Source organism: Myzus persicae, unplaced genomic scaffold, assembly GCF_001856785.1.
Source record: "Myzus persicae strain clone G006 unplaced genomic scaffold, MPER_G0061.0, whole genome shotgun sequence".
NCBI classification, from domain to species: domain Eukaryota; kingdom Metazoa; phylum Arthropoda; class Insecta; order Hemiptera; family Aphididae; genus Myzus; species Myzus persicae.
In genome coordinates, this window is record NW_019103690.1 from 65,797 (window position 1) to 86,671 (window position 20,875).

The 20,875-nt window shown below is 26.9% G+C and overlaps 3 protein-coding genes across 4 annotated transcripts; 1 reads left to right on the plus strand and 2 right to left on the minus strand.

The window, feature by feature from the left end:
• Positions 1–1,822: 1,822 nt before the first annotated feature.
• Positions 1,823–4,995, minus strand: LOC111035026 (28S ribosomal protein S18b, mitochondrial). Its single transcript, XM_022316513.1, has 5 exons — positions 4,912–4,995; positions 4,678–4,816; positions 3,417–3,514; positions 3,203–3,333; positions 1,823–1,955 (listed from the first exon to the last, which is right to left on the minus strand). The coding sequence occupies exons 1-5, from the start codon at positions 4,993–4,995 to the stop codon at positions 1,823–1,825; spliced, it is 585 nt and encodes a 194-aa protein (XP_022172205.1).
• Positions 3,417–8,361, minus strand: LOC111035038. The gene is made up of 5 exons (XM_022316530.1): positions 7,512–8,361; positions 6,048–6,726; positions 4,912–5,981; positions 4,678–4,816; positions 3,417–3,514 (listed from the first exon to the last, which is right to left on the minus strand). The coding sequence occupies exons 1-3, from the start codon at positions 8,285–8,287 to the stop codon at positions 5,538–5,540; spliced, it is 1,899 nt and encodes a 632-aa protein (XP_022172222.1). The 5' UTR covers positions 8,288–8,361; the 3' UTR covers positions 3,417–3,514; positions 4,678–4,816; positions 4,912–5,537.
• Positions 8,362–14,357: 5,996 nt separating this feature from the next.
• On the plus strand, positions 14,358–20,487 carry LOC111035036 (sodium/potassium-transporting ATPase subunit beta-2-like). 2 transcript variants are annotated; one of them, XM_022316527.1, is made up of 8 exons: positions 14,358–14,483; positions 14,633–14,804; positions 17,997–18,137; positions 18,211–18,324; positions 18,388–18,569; positions 19,181–19,285; positions 19,394–19,562; positions 19,635–20,487. In XM_022316527.1, exons 2-8 carry the CDS (start codon positions 14,669–14,671, stop codon positions 19,739–19,741), a joined length of 954 nt encoding a protein of 317 aa, XP_022172219.1. In that variant the 5' UTR covers positions 14,358–14,483; positions 14,633–14,668; the 3' UTR covers positions 19,742–20,487. The 2 variants fall into 2 exon arrangements, with proteins under 2 accessions (XP_022172219.1, XP_022172220.1); XM_022316528.1 differs by having other exon boundaries at positions 14,364–14,483; positions 14,638–14,804.
• Positions 20,488–20,875: the final 388 nt, after the last annotated feature.

The following is a 20,875-nucleotide window of genomic DNA, read 5'->3' on the forward strand; positions in this document are numbered from 1 at the left end:
GTATGTAATGACATATTAAGAAAAATTAAAATATATTTAAATAATAATTCAAAGTATTTTATCCAACTAATTTAACAATTGATCAAATGTCTTAAGGTTATCATCCTCTTAATAGCTCATAATTCATATTACATTATTGCTTTTGTCTTCCAGATTTGGTCATCCTTGGTCTAAGTAGGTACATACTAGGTAATAAAGGTTACAAGTGAATTTGGGCAATGGGAATCAACTATACTCTGTTCAAAATAAGACAATAACCAGGCAGCAACCAGTTTTTGTCGAGCGATGGTCAGAAGCATAGCTAGACACTTACCCTGCAAAGTCAACATAGAGACCAGTGATTTGGAACAAAGCCACACCCATGCACACAACTCGGCAGCCTGGTTATCATCTTATTTTGAACAGAGTATAGTTAAAGTTGTATTTTTTGTAAACTTTTTAACTTAACTACCTATTTAGTTAATTTTCTAATCAACTTAAGAACATACTAATCTTAATTTAAATTATTGAAATAATGTAGTTTTTTCAGTTGTTTTGAAAATAATTATCAAGTTAAATTGCATTTTTACATTAATAGGTTAATTACTATCCATACAAGATTGGATAAAAATAATCAAATACCTACCTACTATAATAATAGTAATATTAAATAATATTAGGTACCTACAATGTAGTATAGAACCTATAGATTCACAGTGTGATTCACTTCCTAATTAAAAAAGTAGATTAGGCAACTTGTTTTAAACTGAGTTAAGATTATGCCACACTCGCATGTGTTGTCTCCATCTCACAAATGTACAACATAGCAAAAACTGTTATGCCCGAAGTAAAACCACTCAAGCAGAAGTCCAAGCTAAGTAACTATATTCTCACACTATAAACAAGAGAAAATTTATTGAGCAACATCATTTTTATTTTTTCAATATCACAAATATAAGAAAAGTTCTTATTGTTTAAAAATTCATTATTTCAACTTGAATAACTTTTTTTGTATTTATGATATCGAAAAAATAAAAATGATGTTGCGCAGTAAATGTTCTCTTTTTAATAGTATGAACATTTGGTTGCTTATCTTGAACTACAGCTTGATTGGTTCTATTTTGCGAAAAACAGTTTTTGCTATGTTGTACATTTGTGAGATGGAGACAACACATTTTTCTAAATTAGCTCTGCAACGTGTTAAATTTTTAACAGATTGTTGATACAGCTAAACAATAATTTATTCCATTTCCAAAAATGTCTGATTGAAGTATTGAGAATTATCATAATTAAAGAAATAATTTGATTTTCATTTAACAAAAATAAAAACATAAACATTTTAAAAATAAGTTGTATTCATATTTAAAAACATATTTGTGAAACTACTATTATTATTATTATTATTATTATGATTAATGGACAATATTGTTTTATAAATTAAATATTAACATTCAATCCACACAAAATACTTTTGAATTAACTTCAGTTATTATCAATATTCATTAATTTATTTATATTGTAATTATTATATTAATATTTTTCATTAATAGGTTTGAAATAAAATTTTAAAAGAACTTTTATTTTGAATTTATCTATTTGATAATAGATTGACTGCTCACAAAAATGTTATTATTGCAGCAACAGAGTTATTACTTATTCGAGTATATTGTAAAGATAATATAAATCATATTTAATGCAAATTAATGAACTTAAACATAGTATGAAAATATTTAATTAATACTAATAAAACAAATAACACTATTATAAGAATGTGCATCTATAAAATCAAACATGTATTTCTGTACAAGTTCAGTTCAATTATTTATGTAGAACACATTTCACACTAATTAGAATTTTTAAATTCATCATAATTGTAATGTTTGATTGGAAGATCAAATTTAATAAATCCCCAATCTTTGGCTTTTTTAACGGCAACTATCAAATTTTCATGTTGTTTCTGGCAAATTCCTGTTAATCTGTAAAATAAAATATTATATTATACAAATTAGTAAGAAAATGATCAGTTAGCCATTATTATTTAAAAAACAGTTATCATATATAATATATTGGGATATTTTTACTTGTATAATATAAACAAAAAATAATTTTATGCATAGGGGTATTTTAGGCCAATATAGTGATCTACTCCATACATATACTTGTAAGTATCATAGAATAGTGTTTAATACTTTATTTTCTCATATCTATAAAATGTTAATGAAGCATACCAAAAATCTAATATTAATATACAATAATTGCAGTCGGGTACATAGATATTTGGAATTTTATAAAAAATTATATGTATGTAATAATAATATATACTCTCAAGAAACGTAGATAGCGACCAATTTTTGTTGGATTGCAGTCAAGCGTGTCTTACAAAGTTACAAACACATGTCATAGCAAATTTTTGTTCAGCAAAACCAAGTTAGTTAGCAGGTTTCTAAATTAGCTTTAATATTAGAATTAATTGACCTAATGAATTATGGACCTATCATCAAACTTAAAGTAGTTAATACATTGATTTTTTTATATTTTTATTTGAAAGCAAGTTGTGAAACATTTTTACATGCCCATAACAGTCATCTCAAATAAAACTATTGAAATAACTGCTGTAAGACCCCCCCCCCTCCCACATACAAACACAGACAATGTTCTCAAAAGGATGCTAGTATTTTTGTCTCTTTTTTATACAAGTGCGTAACATAGCAAATTTTAATCTCAGCAGATCCTTTAGCTCCGTTAGTTTAAATATTAGAGTAAATTGACTTCTTATAACATTTAAAGTTACAATTATCTAAGCTTAGACATCTAATAAGCTTTTTATGATATTTGAATTTTAAAGCAAGTTTTGAATATTTTGAATAGGACAGACAATTTACCATTGTAAAATATTGAAAACTTGGGTTGAAATTCAAATATAACAAAAAGCCTATTAGAAGCTCTAGATAATCTTACCTTTAAATTTTATAAGAAGACAAATCACTCTAATTTAGAAATTTAGAAACTAAAGGAGTACAACGTGATCTACTGAGTGTAAAATTTGCTATGTAATGTGTTTGTAAGACGGAGACCGAGCTTGTAGGTGTAGCATTCTCTTAAAAAAAAATTAATAGCAATAATTTATAATAATCCTTTCAACTTTTATTATTAAAATAATGAAAGTTGTAAAAAAGATCAAATGGATTTTTTTTTTAATGTAAATTCAAATTATTATACGTACTTATAGGATAATAGTTTTCCAGAATGAGGAGATATGAATTGTTTGAGCAAATCCACATTTCTGTAGTCGAGTATGAGATATTCGTCACGACATACTGGACATGGATTACCAGTTGCAATCATATCAGATCTCTAAGTATGAACATATATGAATATAATTTATAACATAGACTATATAAATATCAACTTAGTATTAAATTTATTTTACAACTCACAATACACGTTTTCCTAGTTTTGTTGGGTGGAATACTTCCTTTGTGATTACGGCGATATTCTTTCCATACAGGATTATCTCCATAAGTGGATTTGTATGCTATAAAAAATAAAAAAAATTATACTAATTCATTTAAAATGTAACAACAAAAAATATGATGAACAAAATTCCAATAGACTATTGTAATAAAATTAATACTTAAAAGACTATTTCAGTACTAGAATCTATTGTTCCGTAAATAATATTAAATACTTTTCACTTATTATTAATTGTAATGTATTTGTAACCATGAAATAAGTATATTAAAAATTAAATAATCCAATAACATAATTACAGGAATGAATATTTTTTTGAAATGATATCATAAAGAGGAAAAATTTTTCAAAACCACTTAGAAAAGGTACTGTACAGGAAAAGTATTTTCTCGGATTGATATTTACAGGAATCTTAAAAAACTAGGATGAACTAGGATAATATTACTCAGGAATACAAAAATCAGGATCAATATTAAATAAGGATCTTATTTTAGTTTTAATCCTGCTAATTAGTATCCAATTTTTAGACACCCGAATATTAATGTATATATAAAAGATATATATCATTAATACTATTCCTAACCGATATAATTCTTGAAATTTATTTTACATTTTTTCGATTCTAGTAAATACCAGTTAAAGAAAATACTATTCCTGTATTATTCATTCCTAAATTAACTTTGAAAATTATATTCCATACTAAAAATGTTCCAAATATTTTATTCTTATTTATAAGTTATTCATTTATAGAGGGCTTTATAACTTACCAAATAAAAATTATTAGAAAGAATTTTTTTTTTAAGTAGTCTGTTTTAAAATGTACTAATACCCAACTAAGATGCTTTTGTTGTTATTAAAAATTTAAGATTTAAGGCAGTAATGTTAAATGTATTAAGTTTTTCTAGTAAAACTAAACCAACATTGAATATAGTTAAATAATTAAATTAGAAACAATAATGGTATTGAATGTCTTTCTTAAGGAAAACTGTTAGTTAACATATAAATCCTAAAAATATTTATTAAAAGTAAACTTATATAAATAATAACACAAGTTTATAACTTGTTTATCTAGAAAAAAAAATGTTTCTTGTAGATTACTGTCATTAATTTAATAACTTAGAAGCAGCACTTTTTGATTAAAAATATGAAAAAATCAACTTAGCGATAGAATTAATAGATTAGATAGAGATATTTATTTATTTTAGAAAAATAATAATAGTTTCATACCATCACTTTTTAGATATTCAATACTAGTTTCAGCCGGAATCACAGTAGACCTATCTTTTGGCGAATCTCGTTCCACTTCGTCTTTAGTTGACAATTCATTATATTTGACCACACTTGTGTACACATTTCTTCCATTTTTCTAATTAGAAAAATCGATAAGAACAAAGCTCAATTTAATACCACGTATATAATTTATTGAAAAATAATTAATATAATGTATGGATGTAAACTTACAGGCACAATATGGTTACCAGTTGATAGACCACTTGATACTTTGAAAAGTGAAGACGACAATGTACGAATAGTATTCAAAAACATTTTTATAGTGTACTTAAAACCTAGTAGCTCAAGTAATAAATTAAATAGAAAATATATAACAAAAAATTGTAAAATGTGTTTCTGGCTTACTCGTCGTCTCTTATCTGTCATAAGTTCCTAATAGATAAGGTAGAAATTTGTTATGAACAACATTTTGTTTGAGACGACATTTTCGCTAAACACATATTTTCCCAAAACCTCAATCTACCACTATACGGGTGTTCGTTAACAGTAAAATTTAAAAGAGACAATTCTTCGCGTTCGCGTTTATTATGTTTCTGAGCAGTACTTTTGCATTGATTAAAAAATGTAACAAATAATGTCTACAGCCCTACAGCCTACAGGGCATGGCTTAATAACTATTTAATAAATAAAGCTTAGAAACAATAGGCAATGGCAATGACTAATGAAGAATCTATACGACTATAAAATGCTGCAGTGTTGTTTGAATTTTGTTTTAAACTTAAAAGTATTGATTGATTACAATTTTCATTTATTTGCAAATCCAAACAAATAAATTTTGATTAATTGCTTCAAACCACCTATATAAAACTTTTTCTGAAAGAGATTGGTTTTCTCTTATTTTTCGAACTATCCGTATCCTTTTCATTGAACATTTTTACAATTTGTTCAGCTTGTCTTTTCATATCATCTCTAGTTAAGATGTATTCAGATTTTTTTGGCATATCTGCCGCTTTACTTTTTTTTATTAAAAGGGAGAATTTCATTTTTTTCATCATTAACTCTGCCTGTATGAATTCTTGAACTTTATACACATACATCGCACGAGCAAAATTCAATTGTTTGGAATCAAATTCATCCGGAATTATCAAATTACACCATCTAAATTTTCCATTAATTACGACGATCATAGATTTTATATCTTCTATTGATGTCATTAATTCTTCAGTAGCAGTATCTATTGTATTTTCTTGTGAAGTAAGATTTTTGATAAATTCTAATTGTTTAGAATCGTCAATTGTAACCTAAAATATCGATAGCATTAAACTGTTAGACATTTTAAAAATATTGAAATACAATGAAACACTTACATCAAGTTTTTTAAGTATGATTTTAATATTGTCCAAGTAGAAATACAAATCATTAAACAATTTCAAATAGTGAGCTTTGATATTTTCAAGATCAGACATTTTTTTATTTTGGTCACCAATGTATGTTTTGAAACTCTCCACTTGTTTAGTAAATTCAATATCTTTGATAGTCAAAAGTTTCAATTTATCTATAGTTTCTTTTTTACACAACCTTTCCTTCAATAATAAATTCCGTAAAGTTGTTCTTAAAGCTGACAATTTGCTTAAGTTCATTAAATCATTTTTGGTACACTCAACATATTTTACTAAATCTTCTATATTATTATATTCTGATTGATGTAATATGTAATCGGCGGCTAATTCATCATTTGTTGGTTGAATATCACTAAGAGTTACATAATTAAAGATATTTTCAGGAAACTTATAGTCGATGGATGAAGCATTTATATCATTTTTTAAATTGTTCAAAAATTTAGTTTTGTCATCTGGATGGACATAGTACATTATTCCAAATTGTGAAATATTACTACACCAATTACTGTTATTATTTTTTGTTTCTTTAGTTTTATCATTTTCAGCAATGGTATCAGCTTCATCAGTTGTATCAATTGTCCACGGAAGTTCTGAATAAAATCTTTCTTCAATTTTTGTGGCTGGTTTTTCTTGCATTAATGACTTTCTAAATTAAATAACAAATTTAGTGACTTGATTCATTTGTTAATGATAAGTGACTACGAATTTAATTAATAATTAAAAAATCAATTTGTTTTTCGAATGATATTTCATAAAAAGTAAATGAAAAATTGTATTCAACAGTGGTATAATAGGTATATAGTAAATAGTAATACTGTATTTTACTAAACATATACAGTCAAAACTCTTTATAACGAAACTCTTTACAACGAAAAACTCTATATAACGTAAACATTACATAATAATGGTTGGTTTGCTATATAACCCATTAGACAATTCATTCTCTATAACGTATTAGTCACTCTCAATAACGAAACAATATTTTATGTTTCATAATACAATTTACGTGTTATCGTATCCATTACATATATAAACTATAAAAATAATCGGCAATAATGCCGAATAAAAAAGTCCAAACTAAGAAGACAGACTATTTTAAATAAAGTATAAATATGTATAGTATAAGAATTAAATTATATTTAATAAGTATGTATAATAATAATAATAATAATTTAATATAATACGTAAATATATATAAAATAATGTAAAAATAATGATGTGTTTGATAAATAATTAAAATTTTGTTTTTTTTTAAACCCTCTCTATTACGAAAACTCTCTATAACGAAAGAAATCTCTTGGTCCCTTCAGATTCGTTATAAAGAGTTTTGACTGTATTTATATTCGTATAATGATCGATTGTAGTTCATTTTAAAATCTTGGGTACCTACACTATTTTATAAACTTTAAAAATAAATATAATATAGTTTACCTACTGCGTTCCATTGAATCCATTATTGCATTTATTTTGTCTATGTAAGACGTGTTTGTATTGATGCATTTTTCATTTGCATCCTTCTCGGCAAAATAACTTTTAACATAATTTACTGAGTCTTGGTTAAAATTTGTACCAGTTTCAATTTCTTTCATAATAATCACGGCCATTGATTTAGCGTCGCTCTGTAATTGTTCTATTACTGTATCATACTTGATTAAATTTTGTTTAACACCATCCACCATTTTTTTGGTCGTTCTTTTGGTCGAGTCGACCAATGCAATTCTCTTAACTTTGTTTACAATTTTTCCCATTGTTGCTTCCATTTTATTTCTTTTGATGTGTTGCTGATCATCTTTCTTCGGATTCGGGTATCTATGTATATCCTCCAATTTTTCTAATGCTATTTTAAATCGCTTAACTCGTGCATTTGATGTATTAGCAATTGTGTGTATAGAGTTATTCATGCTCAATTTTATTTTATCTGGATGTAAATGTCTGTATCTTTCTAACAAAATCTTACTTCCAGTCCCTGATAAAATTAAATCTTTAAAGTCTCCATTTACCACTTTAAATTCTTCATAATATTTTCCAATATTTTTTTTCAAGTCTTGAAGATGATTATTTTCATTTAGCAATTTGATATCCATTTCTGCAAGACGATCATGTTGCTCTGCATCTCCCAATTTTGTAATATTCTCCATAACGTCACATTTCAAAATATTTGTCCATCTCTTATCTTCCATCATTTCCACTCGTTGGTATTCATTCATATTTTTTTTTTCAGAGAATTTTTTATATAAATTAAAATTATAAGCGCTTTTAAAAATATTTCATAGGCGTGTATTATTGAAAATTTGTTTATATAAGGTTTGTTGTGTAACTATAAAATATTATAATCAGATATAATATCTCGTAACCGTGAGATAAGTAAATACCTATTATAAACAGCTGAAACAAGTTTAGTCAAACCTCATTAAAATGTACTAACTAAACAAATATAATAATTATTATAGATATCGAAGACAATGGTAGGTATACAGACTACAAATACAAAGACACCACGACGGCACTGATATGCAATTTATATGGCAGTACGTCAAACACGCATCAATATTCTGAAGCTGAATAATAGAAGGATATATAAAAATGTTTATGTAACATATATGTAATTTCTATGTTTGATGAAAAATTTAAAACTTTTAAATTTAAAAATAATAAAGATACATAGATAATTTCTAATATTATTGAAAAAAAAATACAAATATACTTAGTTTGAGTAAAAATGAATAAAAATAAATTAATTAAAAAACTAAACATTAAACATTATATTATAAACCAATACTTAGTATATTGTAATGTTCCGTTATTTTTACAAAATGAAACCTATTTATTTCACCAGTAGTAAACTTGAGCTAATTTTTCTGAATGTAGTCAAGTTTTTGATGTACATAATATTACTATGTCACTACGGTACAAATATATTTTAAAACAAATTTCTATACAATATTTGAACATTTTAATTTAGAGACGTATACATTTTAAGATTAAAGTTAGAAAACAACTTGAGCTTTTAAGTATACCTACACCTTTTTCCAGTTTTATTGTTAAATAATATTGATGCGCTAATGATGTACTACCTTCTAAACAGTTGATGCGCAAACGATGTTTACCGAAAATCGAACGATGCGTAAATGCAGTCTCATAAAAAAATGTAAAAATTAACAATAGTGATGCGCAAACGACAACCGGTAATTTATATTTTGCTTTAGTAAATTTTTTTTGATATTATGATTTGATTAGCATTTATTACCGTATTTTATTAAAAATAGTATATTGTATAATATGTTATGCTGTATAAATGTATAATACATTAATATTAAAATGAGAAATTGAGAATTTGATTTCGTAAAAATAACCGAACATTACAATATACTAAGTATTGGTTTATAATATAATGTTTAGTTTTTTAATTTATTTATTTTTATTCATTTTTACTCAAACTTTAAGTATATTTGTACTTTTTTTAATAATATTAGAAATTATCTATGTTTATTTATTATATTTAAACTTAAAAGTCTTAAATTATTCGCTATCCATAAAAATTACGTATTTGTTATATATAACATTTTTATACAATTCTATTATTCAGGTTCAAAATATTGATGCGCATTTGATGTACTATATTTTGGCACAGCAGGCAAACAGACGATGCTCAAAAGATATACTGCCATATAAATTGCATATCAGCGCCGTCTTGGTGTCTTTGTATTTGAAATCTGTATACTTACCATTTTCCAAAACGACAATCAGTTTGTATTCAATTTCATTATTTGAAAGACTTGCTCTTTACCTAACCGGCATAGGTATTTTCAGTGTCTTATTTTAGATACTATTTAGTATTTAATTATTTACCCTATTATGATTATTATAGAGACGATTAGTAACTAATAACTATATTATTTATATATTCAGCAACCGTAGAAAATGTTTTAGGTTTGTATCAGGTATGTACACTATTCACTTTAAAAGGGTTATCGAGTTAAGGGCCGGCTATACACATGATCCTTAGCAACAAAGTGCACTACGCATTTACGACATATTAATGCCATTACAGAGACGATATATTATTTCGTCGATGTTTTTGAAACTTGATCTACAACTACTACGATGTATTGGAAGCCCGACCAGAAGAGGTCAGGCAATGTTAAAAATTAATTTTCTACACTCCTTCAATTGCTCCCCTCCACGGAAATCTTTAGTAAAAGGCGAAAGATTTTTTCGATTTGAAGGGGAACCGGAGTTATGGATTATCCGGCGTTTGGTTCCCTATATGCAATCGGACAGGTCACCCCGCCGTGCAGTGGGCCAGATTTCATACAACACCGTTTTCCTTATCGGCAAGTTCAGGAAGGGTCTGTGCGCTTGCGGACCGCGGGCCGGTGCAAACTTTCGAAGTCGGTGCGACGGTCGACAGCGAAAACTTGTGGTATTGACTCGGTCGAAACGCTGTGCTACCAGCAAGTTACCACGTAGGCTAACAACAGCGTTCACAAACGCCATCTATCGAATGTTTTCCGATCAAATCCTTGCCGTATTATTTTATGTTAAAAAGTATGACGAAATAATTGAATGGGTCCGTTCTTTTATGCTCTCCGGCGGTGGTGGCAAGTTCAAACAATGGATCGTACGTAGTTATTCTTGATAAAAAGTTTTTTATTTGGCTCCCGTAAAATAATTCTCATTTTGACTAATTTTCGAGTCGATCAGCATTCAGCGTATACTAAGTATCATTTTTTTTTTTTTTTTTTTTATTATAGCTTCAAGTTTACAACAAACTAAGTATCATTATATAGTGATATTTCGCTCTTTAGCCGATGTACCACACTGTTCTTTGATTTCTATCCGAAAACGTTAAATTATACATAAACTGAATTTAGTGCCGGACCGTAGAATTCCAAAAGCCGCCGTCCTTTACATATGTCGTATAAATACATGATAATAAAATTGTGGACCGATCGAACACGTAGTCTAGGTAGGTAATATTATTTTTTTACGTGACGTATATATTAGTTTTATGACGACGGAAGACGAACTATACATTTTTTGTTTAAACATTTATTTGAATAGGTACCTATATGGCTATATACAATCTGCGATGATAGATAGAATGACCATACGAGTGGAATTATAAAAGTTGGCCGTGAATGGGTGAAGGCCGGAGGAAGCAGCTACCCAGCAGTAGCACTCGACCGAACTATACATGAACATTAAACTATTAAAGTGTAGTTATTTGTACAACAATATTACAAAGATCATTATAATAGTGTACATACATATATGTAAATTACATATTATTGTTATTATTAACTAGGCAACTTTATGCCCATACAAACTCACTGTAGAATGGTTTTTTATTCCAGTAATTCAGTAAATAAACTCATGAATTATAAAGAATCTTGTATCAAATGTTCAAGTACCTACACTCGTATAGTGTACTTATGACTAATTAAAAATAATTTACCAATATTTAGCTATTATTTATAATTTATAATTATAATACCTACTGTACAATATTCTTAAATATAAGCTGTTATATAGTCTAAATTTTCAAAATATTTAGTTTAATTTTAAGCTATGGACTATTTATATTTTGTACGGTATATTGCCTACTGCATGTTTGTACTACTTTTAGTAAAATAAGTTATTATGATGGCAATATAATATGTTTAAAAGAAACAAATATGTTTAGTAATACAGGCCGGCGGACCGTCTAGTCGCTCAAAACCTCAACCAGCAAAGTAACTTCCGGTTTTTTTGTCTTATTTTTTTTTTAAATTATAATGAGCCACAGCTATATTGTAATTTTAAAAAGAATAATGTTTTTTGAATTTTGAGTTTCTCACATTATGCTATACGGAAATATATCCGACAGAAAAATATAGCGCAAACATCGGACGATCACTACAATGACTACAAGGGGGCGCTACCAATAGGTACACGATCGTAGCCCACGATGTAGATAAAATTACAGTAGGTATAATATTATTATAACCGACAGCTGCCGAAGTCGAATAATTATTGTATCTACCTGTGCTCAGGGTCTCAGACGACGTTTGTTGTAGTACCTATTCTAAGTAACGACGATACTGATCGGATCTATTAAAAAACGGTTAGTTGCAAATTCGTACGTACTACATACGCACCTACTGCGTAATACGTGTACTGTAAAACAAAAGCAAAAAATAAATACTTGCGTGAAATAGACAACAGAATAGCCTGTTATCAACAGAATAATGTTTTTTTCATGAAAAATATTTGTTTTTGAGTTTTCAATATTGCTTCGTGCTCAGATCACTTCGACTTTTACATAATTATAACATTTAAAACATATCTTGTCATAGTCAAACTGCAGATCATGGGTATAAATAATAACTAAAGACCGGATTTTGCATAAAATGCATGTTGCTATTTTCAACATCATAGACATGCAATCAATGAGTCTCCATAAATCATTACTTAATTGATTAAATATCAAATTTTTATAGTGCATATTTTTGCATATTCTGACGTTGTGCATGTTTTGCATATTTTTGCATATTTCATCAAACAAATAAACACCTAACGATCAAAAAATATGTTGAACAAACATAAAAAAGAGATTATAGGTACGTTTATATAATATTAGAATAATATGGAAATATTACGATAATATTTCAATAAAAATATGAAATATTTTACATCTCAAAGAATAGTCGGGCGCTAAAAATAGGTTAGATTATTGTTTTTCCAATTAACATACTACATTAAATTTTTCGTACTTGTTTCCTATTTATATAACTATATCACCAATGTATCTATTATTTAATTTTTTTACAATATATCAATGATTAAAAATTAAATTACAATTTAACAAATTATATTGTTGTATTACATATTTGTTAAATTATACATCTTACTTTTTGATTATGAAAATGTATATAAAACTAATAAATAACTATTACTATAAAATTAAAATCAAATAAAACATATAATATGAAATTTAATTTTGCATATTTTGCATCTTTTTCTTGCATATTTTGCCTTTTTTTAGTGCATGTTTGCATGCATATTTTAAAATTTTAAATGCATATATCTGGTCTTTAGTAATAACCGTTGGATTTTAGCATAGACCACAAATGGCGAAAGGAACCAACTTTAGAGATTTACGATGAGAGGGTAAAAACGTAAAGTAGGTATACACATTGAGCCTTGGGTATAGTAAATCGCACTAGTCTAATTTGGCATTGTGACAGGCGACTAACGGAACCCCACAACGATCATAATATTACTGATTTTTTTTTTTTTTTTGAAATAGAAGAATTTTGTGTAAATATGAGACAAAGTATAAGAACATTTCTGCAAATAAAAAATGTATTCGGTAGTTGTCACCGTTTTTGTATTACGTGTTTACATTTTTTTTTTTATTTGACTTACATATTATTTCTATATTTCATAATCTCATGTTGTATCAACGGTGTGTCAGTCAAGCATACGTGTAAATAATATACAGATTATAATAATTTTAAAAAAAATGATAAAAATCGAAAATATCTCATGACTATAAAACTTGTTACTTCCAGGTAAATTTTTTTTTGTTTAAGGTACACCAACTTATGAGCAATCTTGCATTAATTGTCAAGCTTTTTTACCCAATGTAAAATTGTAATTATTAAGAATAAGTTTATAAGATTTGAAAATATCTCAAGGCTTTAAATAGTTCAAAAATATTCAAAATGAATTTTAACATTTCATGAAAATTTCAAATGTCCATGGTTATTCACTTTTGAGTTACAACGAAGTATAAAAAATCGATTGATTGAAATTCGTTAAATATTTAATATCTTAAAAATTTTAAATTAAAACGCTTATGAAAAATAAATATTAATGTCCAGTAATTTTTTTTTAACGAGAAAAGCTTGTGCGTAATCTACTATTAAATTTTCCAATGCCTTCCCCCCTCCCATCATTACAGCTCAAACCATCCTTGTCACTGGTATTACGAATAGTAAAAATCGTTTTTCGTATACCTGCAATGATTTATCATTGAGTTCAAACTGTACGCATACATTACAGTGACTTGCTCTAGGAGACTCGACACCTATCGTACATCAGAGTAGTTACCTACTTTTCCCGTTCACCTTTTTAAACTTAAAACTGTTTACATTTTTCCTAAAAATTCTCGCGATCATCTGAACTTATCGCACGGGCCACAGACCTGTGGTGACGTAGTGACGTGTAGCACCAAAAGCAACTGCCGACGCAGTGTCGCAATCCCAAAAGACGATAATAACGACAATAATTAATTGTTGCTGTTGTTGTTGTTATTATCATCTATCGGTAATTGTTGCGGTATTCGCGGACAAAACGATTTTGGGCGGGTCAGCAGGTGTGTTTCCGCTGAAGTCTGAGCGAGTAGTCTGTTCGAAAGTAAGCAAATAATAAAAATTCAAATTATTATCATTATTTTATATTATTTATTCAGTGTTCATTTTCTTCCTGCCGTTGTCGCCTAGGCAGTGGATGTTCGTTGATAGGCATTTTTTTTCGTGAGTAGTCATTAGGTTTTTTACTGTTAGTTTAGGTATTTTGGTCTGATCGTCGACGAAACAAAAATGAACTACGGCAGCAAGACAACGTTCATCGGTTTTGACACGGACAAACGCAAATTGCCGCTGTCCAAGAGGTTTGTGATGTATGCCTACGATAAGGACACTGGAGAAATATTTGGTCGCACGCCGTCCAGTTGGGGTAAGAGTAGTCTCTTCTTTCCTTTTATGTCTTTTGCTCTCTAAAATGACTAATCGTTTAATAGGACAGTATTGATCTGTTCAATCGGTTCAAATAGACCATTGTGCTATGATGTGTTTGGCTCACACAAACAATTGAAATCCTGGTATAGAGTGATAAACAAGTGATGATAGGATTTTTTTTTTTAAGTTGTATTAAAATATATTAGCTGGTTGTTAATATAAAACTTAAAAATGATAATAATGTGCAAATGCCTTATCACTTATTGATGCAGGAATTAGAGGGTCGTTCTTTTTAATTGGAATAGAAAAATACTGAAATTTATGTGGGTCAAAACTAACCATATTTAAAATAAATAAGCAAACATGGTTTGATAACCAGTACTTTGTGAGTGTATCATTTTAGTACTAAAAAATATTTAGAACAAAAATTAAATTGAAACATTCAATGATACAGTGGTCGATTTGCTATCCCCTATATTATATCAGTATGTAAATATTTTAACTTATGTGTGACGGCCAAGTTTCTGATGTATATTTAACTATATGAGTTACATTGCATATTTTGAGTGTTGTAAAAAATACTTTTAAAAAGTGATTAAGTAATCACTTAAATACTGAAATACCTACTTTTAAAAGTATTTAAAATACCATCCAAATACATAGCATATATCTATTTATACTATTGGACAAGCAATGAGTGTATTAAAACTATAACAACATAGAGGGCGCTTTTTGATTACTCGATTACTCTTACGCACGGTAGTGCAGAATAGTAGGGTGAGTTCATTGATATTTAGATTATTATATATTGTCGTATTGACAGGCTTCATCACTCTGCAAGATGTTGTTACCCTGCTCGTAATGCTGTTGTTAAACACAGTGCTTGTCTAGTAGCATAGATTCTAAAATTAGTAAATAGTAAAGTATTTAAGCAATACTCTATTACTTTTTAAAAGCAGGTGTTTGATATAATTTTCATACAAAAATAAAAATCCATTTAGTCTGAAATAATTTATTTTAATCAAATTTTATTGCAATTTATAAACATGATTTGTTCATAAATAAAAATACTGATCAGTAAGGTCTGAACCTGTTGACCTAAAAGTCTTGAAAAATATATAAAATTACATTAACATGTTTAAAAATGAAGTACATTTTTTATTTAATTTGAAAAAAAATATAAATTCATTAATACCATCAAAAAATTACCTTGAACTCAATATTTGATTTAGATTAAAAATATCACACAAATATAATAGCTTAAAATAAATATTCTTTCATTTTGGGTTTTTTTCTTGTTTCTTATTTTTTTTACTAATTAAACTGAAAAAAAATAGAGGAAGTTAAATTAGTACTTAACAAATGAATATTATAATGTTTTCTTACCATTTCCTAAATGATTAAATGTGTTATATTAGACAGTTGAAGTATGCGCATAATATTTCATGCATACTGCCGGATTTATGTACAATTATAGCTCAAACTTTAAACCAAAAAATGCAAATATACCTACATTAGGTTTAAAAATGCATACAATGCTCCAAAATTTATAAAAAAAAAAAAGATGCAAATTCATCAAATTCTGGTCCTATTGATAGATTGATCAGTCATGTTAGGTCTTTTTTTTAGTGAAAGTTGCATCACCAACACTAAACACTCTACAGAGAGTGTACCATACCATCATGGATCGTTATAAACAATAATGATAATTAATAACTATTTTCTTGGTAAATAGGTTGTATTAATAAGTAATAATATTTTTGTATAATAAATCATAAAGTATAATATATCAAAGTCATAAAAAAAGTATTCAATAAAATAGTAGTAGAAAATAGAAGTATTTCAATACATTTAAGACAATTATTATAACAGTAAACATTTTATAAGTTTTTGATCAAAATGTATTTAAATGTAATTTGTGAATTTTAAGAAATAAATGTTTTTGTTTTCCTAAGACAAGTGAATTATTGTTTTTTTAATTTAGAGAAAATATTTCATGTAATGATTGCCAAATTAAAATAAGTTGTAAGAAATAGAAAAATAAATTCTATTTAAATACTTTCAGTAAAAATATATTTAATGCATAGTACAAAAATTGTTCAGTAAGACTATTAAAGGTACCCGTAGTAAATAAATGTCGAAAATATTCAACAGAATACTTCTTCCTCATGAATAGGGTTTGGATGTTCATGCACTAAAAAATGCTAAATATGGTTATAAAAATCGAAAAAAAATGTATTCAACATTTTTATTTTTTAAATATTTAATCAACATTTAAGAAGGTGTTTAAAAACAATAGATAATTATTAATTTATTACAATTTCAAGTTCCTACATATAAATTTCAAAGTTATCGCAGTTGAAAGACAGATAATATGATTGTTTGAATTGATGAGTTCTACCGGACTTTCTATGTATAGCTATATATCTGCAAATAGTAATTTCCTATTCCCAACAATAAATAAGCAATATTTTTATAAAATTTTTATAAAATACTCATATTATATAAACATTGATTCGGTTTTAGTGAAATACTTATTTTTTTTATTTTGTATTAAAAACCAGAAAAAAAGCCAAAATATGCACTTTTATAATAAATAAAATTGTGATATTTGAATCTATAATCTGTTCAAAATAAGATCATGACCTGGTGGCCGAGTTTTACGCATAAACATGGCTTTGTTCCAAAGTACTGGTCTTGCACCTCAACTTGGTAGGGGAAGTGTCTAACAATGCTCCTGACACCCGGCGAAAACCGGTCGCGGCTGGGTCATGATCTTATTTTGAACAGAGTGTAGACATCATCAAACAAATTTCTATATAAGAATACTTGAAATAGAACAACCTATAAAAAAAACACGCAATCTAAACCTACTGATAATATTATTAAATTTAAAATTTGTCCCAAACAATGTTATGTATATTTTTTATAAATTAATAAATAAAAATAATTTGATAATGATTTAATATTAAATAACATTTTGCAAAACAATTCAAATGACTCCACTCTATTTACATTGAGAAGCAACCTTGTTAAGCAGCAATTCAGACTACACCTGTTTGTTGCCTCAACCAAGTAAACTATCTTTACACTTGCCATGTATTAAAGCCACATCATTATGCACAAGTTATCTGCCTAATATGAATTGAGTATAAAATACAATTTTAATTTTTGTCTTTTTACATTTCAGCCAAAATTGGATTATTTTATACAGCGTTTTATTTATCGCTTGTTGCTATGTTTGGAGTAGTTTTGTGGTTTTTTTTCCAAACTCTTGATCCTCGTACTCCAACTAGACAACTTGAACATTCACTAATTGGAACAAATCCAGGTACTTTCATAAGATCTTAATTCTTTAAGTTAATATTAAAATATTAATATTTTATTGTGTATGTTCCCCCTAGGTTTGGGATTTAGACCTATGTCTAATGAAACTCACAGCACTTTAATTCATATCAATAGTAAATCTGTTCAAGATTATTCAGTGTGGACAGAAAGACTCGTCAAATTTTTAGATGGTAAAATTATTTTTATTAAACATGTTAATTTATTGATTTTATTTTTATTTTTAAATGATTTAGTGTACAAGAAACCAGGTTTGACACCAGGAAGAGGTCAAAATATCGCAACTTGTAATTACGATAAACCTCCTGGAAAAGGAAAGGTCTGTGATATTGATGTGAAAGCATTTAATTCTTGCACGGAAGAAAATCGGTTCAATTTTCATCGCCAAGGACCTTGTATTTTTCTTAAGCTGAATAAAGTAAGAGATCCAAAAGTTATAAGAGAAAATATATTGTTCAAATAATATTTAGAACTTATTATCAAAATAAAGCTGGCTTATAGTAAAAATATTTCATTTTTACCTTCGTCTCATATCTTAACCACATATCTCAAAATCTCAATATATTCTCATTAATCATTATCAATTAGCTATCCAAATTTAAATAATTAAATTATGAATTAATATTTGTAATATTTTAATAGTTAAAAAAAAAGGATTTATATTTTGGAATTTGTTTCTACATTGCCTACACTATATTTATTTTTATTTAACTATTCAAAAGAATATTATTAACATAATCTTTTGGGTGTACCAGCTTATGGCTATGGATGAAAATAACTGTTTAATTTTAATGAATGATTATTTATTTAATAATAGAATCTAAAAGGGTTGATAAATTGATATGATTACCAACATTATTCAGGCATATGAATTTTTATAGCTGTATAATAATAATTTTAATTACTATAAGTTATACAATATTTGGTTATAATTTTGCTTCAAAATGAAAAAGTTATTTTGTTTTAAACCAATAGAATTTAATTGTTTAAGTTAAATAGTCAACAACATTTTTAAATCTTATTTTCTAGATTTATGGTTGGAATCCTATATTTTATGATAATCCAAATGACCTACCACACGATATGCCAAAAAGTTTGAAAGACCACATCAAAAAAATAACCAATCCAGAGGAAGTTAGTATTTTTAATGTAAAACTAAAATATCCTTGGATAACAAGCCATGAGTTTTTTTTGTTATAAAATAAAATAATAATTGTTAAATTTCTTCTAATTTGTTTTCAGTTGAGAACTGTATGGGTATCATGTGAAGGAGAAACTGTGTCAGACAAAGAACTCATTGGGCCAATGGCATATTGGCCCATTCCTGGATTTCCTGGTTACTTCTTTCCATTCGAAAACTCTGAAGGATACCTAAGCCCTTTGGTTGCAATTCATTTCAAAAGTCCAGCAAGTGAGTGGATTTATATTTAAAGACTATATATTTATGATTTTTAATACCTTTTTTTTACTTACTTGAATTTAGAAAGTATTGTAATCAACATTTTGTGCAAAGCATGGGCAAAAAATATTGTTCATAAAAAAAATGGCATAAACAGAGGATCTGTGCATTTTGAATTGATGATGGATTAACATATCATCATACATTTTATAATTTTTAAGTACCAAATTTATTTTTAAACAATGTTACAAGATTTGCTTGCTTTGATTAAAAGTTGGACTTATTGTTTATTTATTACTTTATTCTCTACAACGATGGTGTAACAAAAATTCTTTGTTTGGAATTATTGTATATTAAGTATTCCATGTAGTTTTGCTGGTTACCAGTCTTACAATTACAACTCTTAAGTTACATCATTGTTGATGATAAATTATGAATTATTAATTGTCTTTTACATTATTTTTTTACATGTCAAACTATGCACATATCAATGATAAAAACTTCGGTTTTAAGTACATTATTTCATTAATTTTATTCTATAACTTTTATCATATGTTTAAACTATATTTTTTTTAACCATGTTATATTTATGATTCGTCCAATGTATACCAATATTATTAATTATTATGTATCTCGTCATAACACAAAATCCAACACATATTGAAGACTGATTTTTTAACAAGACATCTTTTAAACTAATAAAAATACTCCTCCAAGATTCATATGTAATAATAAGTTATTTTTTTTACAATTACACATGTGTTGTCAAATTATAAATACTATTGTGTGTGCTAGAATAATAATTAACAATTTGTGTTCAATAAGTCTAGAAGTTAAGCAATTATGATCTGACTATTAAATTATGCTTTTCTAAGCATTATTTAGAATTAAGTATAACATTGTTTAATGCATGGAAATAATTGACATAATTTAAAAACAAAGAATTTTTGGAGAGCTATTAACCAATCTGAAACAATACATTTTATGTGTCTAAATATATTATAGTAGTATCATTTAGGAAAAAATACTTGAAGATAAAAATTAATTGTATTGTGTAATACATAATACCATATGATATAATGTTTAATAGTTATAAATACTCTGATTTACATAAATATTTACTTTTATTGAGGTATATGATTAAACTATTATTACTGTATTACTTATTACTTATTGAAGCAACAATAATTATATTGAAACTATCCAGTATTAAATATTTAAATATTATTAAAAGGTTCAAAATACATATTATATTAAATTATTCGATATTATGTTAAAGTTTTTATGTGAACCATTTAATGTATTATTAATTTTTTAAATAACTA